The sequence below is a fragment of the Buceros rhinoceros genome, unplaced genomic scaffold (genome assembly GCF_000710305.1).
Source record: "Buceros rhinoceros silvestris isolate BGI_N320 unplaced genomic scaffold, ASM71030v1 scaffold20921, whole genome shotgun sequence".
Taxonomy (NCBI): Eukaryota; Metazoa; Chordata; class Aves; order Bucerotiformes; family Bucerotidae; genus Buceros; species Buceros rhinoceros.
Genome location: NW_010393982.1, coordinates 30,251 through 39,655, shown reverse-complemented (window position 1 = coordinate 39,655; position 9,405 = coordinate 30,251). Strand labels below are relative to the sequence as shown.

General features: G+C 48.7%; 1 protein-coding gene across 1 annotated transcript in view; it reads left to right on the top strand.

Annotated features, from left to right (window-relative positions):
- The window catches only part of KIZ (kizuna centrosomal protein), a gene marked incomplete at its 5' end in the record, with an annotated part of 38,935 nt that overhangs the window by 933 nt on the left and 28,597 nt on the right, over nucleotides 1-9,405 (top strand). Inside the window, 3 exon segments of the mRNA XM_010145103.1 lie at nucleotides 483-639; nucleotides 3,469-3,561; nucleotides 7,834-8,209. Coding sequence (XP_010143405.1) covers nucleotides 483-639; nucleotides 3,469-3,561; nucleotides 7,834-8,209 — 626 coding nt within the window.

The window sequence follows — 9,405 nt, the reverse complement described above, 5'->3', positions numbered from 1 at the left end:
CAGGATTGCTGCTGGCCTGGTTTGCCCCGAGGCCACCCAGCAGCTAGTGCTGGCACAAGAGAAGGGCCTGGAGCGAGGTGCCCCGTTTGGGGGCAGCAGGGATTCGGGATGGCTTGAGGCTGTGGTGAAACCGCAGCCAGAACCCTTTGATGTGTGTGACGTTCCAAGCACATTCTTCTCACCGCAGTTCTCATTTTGATTTGACGGGACCTGCGTGTCTGCAACGTAATCCATTTAAAACGAATTTACAGGAGTTCATTAATATCTGGAGCTTCTGAACACTACCCCCCCCTTTAAACCGGCCGTTACTGTGCTGGCAGCGGGGTAACACAGCCTTGGGCGGTGGCACGAAGGAACGTCCTGCTCCCCTTGAGGGCAGCTCCTGCGTCTGTTAGCGTGGCTGTGCCTGAAGAACAGCCATTGGAATAGGTTGTCTGGCTTATTTTCACAGCCCTGAAGTACAGTTTCTTTTTCCCCTGTAGAATGAAACTAAAATATGTGAAGCTGAAAAAGTACTTGAGGGAAGTCGACGAGCGACAGAAAGGAGCTCTTCTGCGAAACCGGGCCTTGCTGGAGGAGCTGGACCGCCTTGAAGCTCGCCTGAAGGCTTCCAGTTCGGCCATGGTCCAGAGGATGGAAGTAACTTTCTATAAGACTGACGCGTTCGTGTTTGCTGTTGGGGGTCACTGTGGTTACAGGGTTGCTAAACTGGTTTTGTCTGAGTGTTGTGCGAAACCTTCTCGTTTGTTTTGGGGTGCTTGAAGTGGTGATGTGTGGGAGTTTGAAAGGAACCCAGACTGCTCCTCTGCGAGGGCACAGACCCTCCTGTAGCTGCCGAGGTGGCCAGCCACGGTCCGCAGAACGCTGCGTTTGCTCTCCAGCCTTCTGGGTCTCTTGGAAGACTTTTATTACTCAAAAGAACCCGCATGTGTTTCACGGAGGTCCTTTGAGGGCGCGTTTTTGTGTTTGCTGGTGTGAACACCCTAAGGAGCCCTAGCTGGCCTTGCCCCTGCTTCTCACTCTGTCTTCATCAGGACATGGTGTCCTCGTGAGGACAAATGACTGTGGCCACTCCACAGAGGCATTAGCCACCCTCTGCCAGTCGCTCTGCTGCTGTTGCTTTGCTCTGAGAATTCCACAACTCCTGTGGTGCAAACAGCTGCCGCAAGGCAGCTTGACTCTGCAGCCGTTTCCTTCTGGAGAGGAGTGTTTGTCTTCTGGCAAGCCCCTGCTGGAATCTCGCTCCCCACGGTGACTGGAGCTGGTAAAGGAGAGGTGATTTCTGTACCTCCAGTGTGTGGTCAGTCTGCCTTCATGGCTTCAAATTTTGTGGGAGGAAAAAAGTTGTGAAAGTAACAAAAAAAAAAAAAAAAAAAAAAAAAAAAAAAAAAAAAAAAAAAAAAAACAAACGAATAAAACCCAAACAAACACCACAGACTCCAACCCATTTATAGTCATTTCATTTGTGCTGAGATAAAAGGATCAGTTGCCACTGGGCCTGAATGCTGTGCTATGATTTTTTTCTTCTGGCTGATGTAAAATTTGATGATCCTCTTCATCTCCCAGTCTCCGAGACCCTCGTTTGCAGACGTGGACAGACCTTTTGCTGTTCCTGTTGAGCCCTGTCAGGATAAATGGCTCCAGTCCTACGGTCAGGTGCCAGTAGTGCTGTCTGTGGGTGGAGGATGGCAGAACCGAGACAAAAGTCTTCTGTACCAGTAAAGAGATTTCTGCATGTCTTCATAGTTGAAACAATCTTGGTGAGGATCTGTATTTGAGGTTAGGGAAGAGGCAGCGTTTTTTACCGTAGCTCATGACCAAAGTACTTTCTGTGTAAGAGGCTGCTGTGAGGAACAGCCGAGCTTTGCAGGTTTTTGAACCATTTTTTTTGTGTGTTGTCTTGCTGTTCACTGAAGAACAATTTGGGGTGTTTAATTACCAAATTGGTAATGATCCCCCATTTAAAAAAATACAACTGTGGCATGTGCTCATGCCGCTAACACGTGGGGTCAGCTTTGGGGGAGGCAGAATCTGGGGGGGATTGTTTCTGCAGCTGCTTTCCAAGTGCAGCAGCATCCTTCAGAAGAACTCGCTGGGGCTCTTTCTGTCCTTCTGCCACTCCCCTTCTCTAACTTGTTGGTTTAAGAGGTTTTTTTTCATAAGCAACACTCTTGCACACCAGTTTGCCTACTGGTAGGTTGTTCTAATGTACTGGTGAGAGTCCCAGTTGTGCCATGGTTGATCTGCGGGAGGTGTTTTCGTTCCTGGCATCCGTTTGATTTTTGCCAGGTTTGACTTAGTTTTCTGGGCTGTTGAAAAGAGCGCTGATCTCATCTCTGTGCTGCCATTATGGAAAAGCCCCTTGTTGTGGGTTGCCTAAAAATTATGGAGCATGTCATCATTTAATCTATCGTGGAAGTACACAGCAAGAAATTACTCCTATTTTCTGGTTTTTGTCATAAAGACAATGCCTTTAGGAATGCTTCATCGTAATGGCACAGTTCGTCGCGGGGCCGTAGCTGACAAAACTTACGTTGTTTCTGAAAGATTCACTTCTCTCTCCTGTGTTTGTGTCTGCAATTGGGCAGTAATTTTGGGGAGTATAAGTAAACTCTCTCAATCTTTCTGGAGAAACCAGTAATGACATTTTAGTGAGCATCTTTAATCCTTGTGCAGTTGTTTTTTTGTTTCTTAAAACTCCATGTTTACAACGTTATGAACTGCTTCTGTTCTGTGGAAGTGCCGCTGGAGCGAAGTTAATTGTTTGAAAGATTTGTTTTCATGCATATCACCTGATGCAGAGTAGGTATTGAAGTGCTTTCACTCGGGGCCACAGTTACTTGTTAGTGGGGTTTACAATTACTAACGACCAGGATTAATTAGAGGCGCTGCCTGCGCGTGGCTTTCCCGCAGTGGTCCCCTGCCTGCATTACCTCTGGTCAATTAAACCCTGGAGTGGAGGTGCGGGCGCTTTGTGCAGGCTCTGTTAGCAACACCCCAGCAAGCTGCCTTGGTGCCGGGTGCTGCTGCTCCCAGCTGCCGTAGCTGCCTCCGCAGAGCCAGCAGTAGGGTGGGAGACCATGTGCGTGAGGCAAAAATTCTGAAGCTGGCTTCATCCCAAGGCAGCGGCGTCGTTGTCTGGGTGCAGCGGGAGTAACTGGTGTTGCAAATACTCGTTGGGACTAAACAAGTTTGAGTCAACAAGTCATTCTGTAGGATTCTAAATTGTGCGAAGGAATAAATGTGTATTACAAACCTGCAGAGGATTACGTACAGGCCATGTCATTTCTTCAGGGGAGTGGGAAAAATGGGGAGAAAATGGGATCTCTGGCTTTTTAAACATAGTCCAAGTGAATAACGCTGCTAGGACAGTATGTTGGAGGGTGCACAACTTGCAAAGTAATGTTTGTTTGTTTGTGGTGGGGTTTTTCCCCTTCAGTTTTGTGTAATGGATTTGTTCACTTCCAGGCATGGTATGGACGAGAAATTAAAAGTGCGTTATCACGTCACGAGGGTGACTCGTCAGCAGGAAGTGACACGGGAGAAGAGCAAAGTGAGCAGGTAATGAGGAAGAGCAGGGGGAAACATGGGGTTTTCACACGGACATGTTTCCCTCGGAGGTGCTGTGTGGAGGGGCTGGCATCGCCGGGCAGCCGACGCACAGGGATTGTTGCCACGGCGTTTGTGCTGTGAAACACCGTTCAGTGCCTGAGTGGAGCAGAATCACCTGGGTAAAACGCACAATTATTTCAGCCAAAGAAGTGGAATTAGAAAGGGAGGGAAGCTCCAGCTGTTTGTGTTCATCTCGGTGTTGGTTTCTACAGTTCCTGCGCCAAACAGTGTGGAGATGGCCCTGACCGAGGAGGAGGTACTCGTAACGAACGGTGTTTTTACAAATGCAGCAGCCGATTCATGCGGCGTATTTATAATTTTGTGCGTTTTGACCTTTTCTCAGAAGCAGCAATTCGAGATTGTGTATCTAAGGCACAGACAAAAAGACTGACAAGGAATACTTAAATATCTGCCGCTATATATCTGCAGTAATGCAGGCTGCTAATCCCTCCTCCTATCTCCATATAAATGATACAGTTCAAGACCACGGCTGTTTTCTTTGCTAAAAGCAGTAAAGCTCTTTTAGATGAAATGTCTAAAAACATCTTGTAATAACTTGGAGCATGCTGGCAAGAGTAGTCACTTGTGACTACGTGTGAAACCCCCTCAGCCAGTGGATATTGTATGAGGCAGGGATGGGAGCATCACTCCATTATTCAGAGGAGCCAACAGCGTGCTCGTCCCTTAGGCTACAGCATTCATTAAGGGAAGCTTACTGGGCTGAAAGCTGGGGACAGATGATAACGGGATATGATTTTCATATTTAATGCATTCCTTGGAAGAGTATGTGTGCTGCAGATTGATAGAAGAATCAACTGCTACTTTACTAAAAGACTTTCTAGTTTGCCCTATAGCTACCGATGGAATCATTCAGCCAAGAAATTAACTTTTTCTCCTTTTACCTGCTTTATGTATCTGCTAAGCAGGCTGCCTGGCTGCCAGGAAACGTTATTATGCAGTTAAATGTTTGGTATTTAAGACTCTTATCAGAAAAGAAACAGAGGCCACACGATTTTGTTTTTATAGTAGGAGGAAGGTTTTTGGGTTTCTTTCTTCAGTGCATTAGCAGTTGTTAATCTGAGTTTATAGGAAGTTTTCCCCATAGATTAAAAAGTTAAAAACCTTGAATTTAGAGCATTCTTTAAACTGTAATATACGAAGCAATGAACCCGAGCAACCCTGACCTGTATACACGGGGCCCTGGCACTTTGCGACGCGTGTGAAAAGGTGAGTTTGGCTTTGAGTGCTTGATTCCTCGATTAAAAGCAGTCGGTGTAGCAGACGTGATTTCTAACCTGCGGAAGAGTTGAGGTGCGTACTAGAACATCAAAGGCTCGCGGTGCAGCTTGGGGTTTAAACTGCTGGCAGGGTTTGGGTGGTGCAGGAACTTGGGGTTTGCCCAAGTATGTCATTTGATGTTGACCTACAGTTAATGGCTCGATCGTGGACACCTCCATCGCCTGTCTTCTCCTTTCTCCTTGTCTCCCTCCTCATCTCCAAAGGTAGCTTCAACTAAACTGTGCGTCCTTTGGCCTTGTCCGTGCTGTGTCTCAAATCTTACTCCGTAACTCCTGTTTTTTTCAGACCGATTGTGCCCCTTTCCCACCACCTTCACCTCACTTAAAATCTGCTTGTTCTTCTGCCCAAACCATGAGCGTTTGTTCTTGGTGGCGTGGCACCGCGTCAGTCATAGCAACCACATGTGCTTAGCAGGCAGTATATCCAGGGTGCTTGCAACTGGTTTTATTTACCAGTACTGGAACTTAATGGTTTCCTTCAGACTAGTCAGGATGCCAGTGATGGTGTGACAACCTCATCCTGGAGCCCAGGGACGATCCCTGCACTAGTCTTCTAGACACACCAGTACCCCAGCTGGTACCTGTGAAACTCCAGTGTGAGTATCTGGTGCCTCTGGGCCGTGGGATATGCACCCAGTTGGACCTACCATTTTTAGGGGGCAGTCCTTAAGCTCAGAAGTCATACACCCAAGCAGCGTTTGTCGAGAAGACCCTGATTCTCCACAGAAGGAACGTGAGAGCCGGTCTCCTGTAATGGCAGTGCAGTGCTGCAGTTGGAGGAGAGGTCCTGTACTGAGCAGGTCCTCCTCGACTGGAAGAGCCCTATGGCCTGGGCTTCTGAAACCTTTGTGCAATCAAGTCGGGCTGCTTTGACTTTGAAGTGTTTTCTTGAAGCCTTTCAAGGATTTTGCACTTGGCATTGTGGCGCTGAAGAGACAAGCCTCTGGCTCGGCTTCACCTCCCCAGCTTTCACCTGGCCATCCACTGCCAGGGGAGGCTGGGCCTGTTTGTAAGGCCTGGTGGGAGGGATTTTTATTTTTTTTTTTACTTTTGTTCTCTCCAAAACACTTGGAGAGATAATAAAATGAGATTGTGTTTGTTACTGGAGGAGGACACGGGGAGCCTGTGCTCTGCAGCCAGAGAGGGGCTCCTAAGTGTGCTCTGTCTGGAGACTTGACGAGCTCCCAGCTGGAGCGACGGGCACTTCAGCAGTTTGTGGACTGTTTTAGGTAAGTCATCACATGTTTTAATGGTTTTGGTGGTAAAACCAGTACCTGGACCGGTGTTATCTTCATGCTTTTGCTTTGAGAATGCAAAGGCGGTGAACCGATGACTCTTTTTCTGCAATCAGAGAGGAGCTTGTTAGAGACGTGCATCTGCTACAGCTCTGCCAAGCTCTTGTACCTGTCCGAATCACGCTTGTTTTGGCACGCTACACCCAGGAGCTCTGAAACACACAAAGGACTCGCTAGATGCATTTTAAAGTGGCAAATCCAAGACCTGAAAAGTAATTAGGAGGAATCTGAGAGAGGTGGTGGTGGGATAAGCTGTGAACTTAATCTGAGTAGCAAACCTCTACTCCTTCTTAAAATAACTTCATGACTTTTTGTTCTGCTTCTTGTTACGTGGAATTTGAGCTTTTTTAATGAAACTTGGTCACAGACTAGACAAGATGCCTTTGTCTCCTTTAATCTGGGCTTGGCAGCTGACTTTGTATGGTAGGAAGAGGTCAGGTAATGAAAGAGAGGGGAGGGGTGTGGAGGTGACTGTAAATTGTCCTGTTGTGATGCGGGGCTGAGAAGTAAGCCCTGCTTAGTATGAACAATGGTATTATGAGAGCTAATTTTGGCTTTGCATAAACTGGTGGTGACCTTTTCATGGTAGCAGTGGCAGTAGCCACTCCTCCTAAATTGTTCTGATTGAGGAGGTTCACAAAGAAAAAAAGGCAAGTATGAAAACTCAGGGCTTTAGAAGCAGGGTGGTTATGCTGTTGGAACTGTTTCTGTGCAAGTTCTACAGTTCTCGGAGGAAAGTGCCATTTAAAATATTTCTGCTCAGTGCCCAACGTTGCCTTGTGGAAAATTCCATCTGTGTGGTGTTAACCGAGTGGTGGTTCTTCCTCTGTGGTGTGATTTAACAGGTAGGAGAGAGCAGAAGGAAGATAAAAGTGCAGTGATTTTTGCCTCATTCTTATGTGCTTTGTTGTTGTGAGCAAAGCTGGATATAGACAAGGAAGTGATGGCAGATACATGCTTCAGCCCCTCTGGGGACCCTTCCTCGTCCTGTTGCCTCCTAGAGAAGTCCATAAGAGGAGCAGCAGGAGGAGAGTGCTGGAGCAGCTGCTGTGGGTGGCTCTGGAAAGGCCAGCAGTGCCATGGACGCTGCGGCAGCATCCCAGCAGTCCTGCCTTGGCTTGGGGAGTCTGTGCTGCCTAAAGCACAGGCTGCCAGCGCTGTGCAGGCACACACAAAGCGCAGCACGGTGGTTCCTCTGGAGTCAGTCACTTCAAGGCGTTGTCAGTGACTTTGGTGCGTAGCTCTGAATGTTGTCCTTTGGTCTAGGGTCTTAAAAGCCTTTGCGGGAATCTAATCTTCAAGGTTTGCCTGTTTAAAAACCAGTTCCTGTTCAGAGTAGTTTAAGTCCTTCACATATTTCAGTCCCTTTCAGTTGGGTTGGGTGGGCACTGCACTTTTGCCACCAGTTGTTTTGGCTCATGGAGCTTCAGCTGAGGTCCAGGCCTTCGTTCTCACACTAGGATGCGATAAATGTGTGCCAAGTGTTTGTGTAATAATAGTGCTATAGAAAATACTTGAATTCTTTGACACTTTTCTCTCCAGAAACCAATGTACCATCCCCTAGAAGCTTCATTTGCAACGTGCTGCCTGTTTGTTTCCTGAAGCCACCCCCCTCCTGTGTCTTTCAGATGCTGTTGTCTGGAAGACAGGTAGAAATTGGCACCAAGACAGCCGGGCTGAGAGAGCTCTATCATCCCGCGACAGTCTGTATGGACCACCATACCTCAGCCGTTGTGGCCAACGGAGGTTTGGGCATGCGGCAGGAACCCCCACAGCCCACAGAGAGCTGCTCAGTGCCTGACCCACCTTCGTGCTCTCCACCTCTTGAAGGACTTGGCCGAGAGAGCAGAAGCGCTGATTTGCAGACCGATGCATCAGGGAAGGGAGCAGTGAGATGTGGGGACCAGCCTGCCAGTGAGGAGGGCTCTGAGCAGCTCATCTCCTCAGCATCTGATCCCAAAGCAGCCACCCCCGAGGAGGAACAGCCATGGGGAAGCATCTCAGGTATGGTGGGATGGGAGCCTGCCCACCTCTGCCCAGCGCTGGAACATGTCATCCCAACCAGCGCGATGTCGTGTCTGCGGGTTTCTCCTGCACCTGGTGCACAGTGGCTGAAGTGTGGTGGCTCTCAATTTTTTATTTTCATTTTTTTCCTTTCGACTCTCTTTCTGCCCAGGCTGCTCATTTGGACAGGCAGAGTCTTGTGGGGGGCTGGTCCTGCTCAGGTTCCCCATTAGGCATTTTCTTTCCTGCTGTGCCTACGGTTGTCTCAAAGCAGTCTGAGCCTCATTTTAAGAGGTTTAACGTGAACCTCCGTCACTGGAAGAGCACGTCACTTCTGTCAGGTCGATTCCTTCTCCCTCAGGCTCCTGTGCACAGCAGTTCATCTGTGTCCAAAGCCCGGGCTTGGCAGCAGAGGCTGAGGATTGCTCTGTCCCTGTGTGTGGCTGGACTAACTCCTGCTTGGGGGGCTCTCCGCCGCCTTCTGGATTTGCCTGAGAAAGGTGGTGCAGCCCCTCCCAGCCGAGATGCTCCTGCTCTGGGGCAAGACATGCTGCCCTCGAAGGCCACGTTCCAACTTCTCATTCCCTTTTTTCTTTCCTTTTTTCCCCCCATCTTGCCAAAATGTGTTCTCTCCCATTTTACTGGCTGGGTCAGTTCCTTTGAAGTAAGCTAACGGACTTGGTTCTGAAGTCACAGGGATGAAGATTTGTCACTAACTAACAATTTATTCCTTCTTTACTCTCCCCTGCCTTGCCAGTTAACGTAGCAGTTGTCAGCTGAAGCTATTCGCTCCGAGCCCCAGAGCAATTGTAGTGTGGAGCTGTTTGTAACGGAAACGGGTGGCAGTCCTGCTCCCCTGTCCCGACCGCGGGTCTCTGTAGAGGCAAGCTGGCATCCCCATCAGAAGCTCTCCTGTCCTCCTGGTTTTTTTTTTTTTTTTCTATTTATTTTTCTTTCTCTGAGGAATTTATTTCCCCTCGTTTTCTTTCCTCTGGTGCGTTGCCACTCCTCCATACCGGTACTGGAGCAGACCAGTCCAGCCTGCCTTACACTAGCCCCGGGCTCTGCAGAGCGCTGGTTCCTGCCCGCAGGGAAGGCGGAGGTGGCCAGCATCGCGTCTGGGCAAGAAAGAGCGGGTTAATTTCTGGAACGCAGGATCTGCCTTCCGCGAAGCTGATTCAGTTCAAAATCAAAAG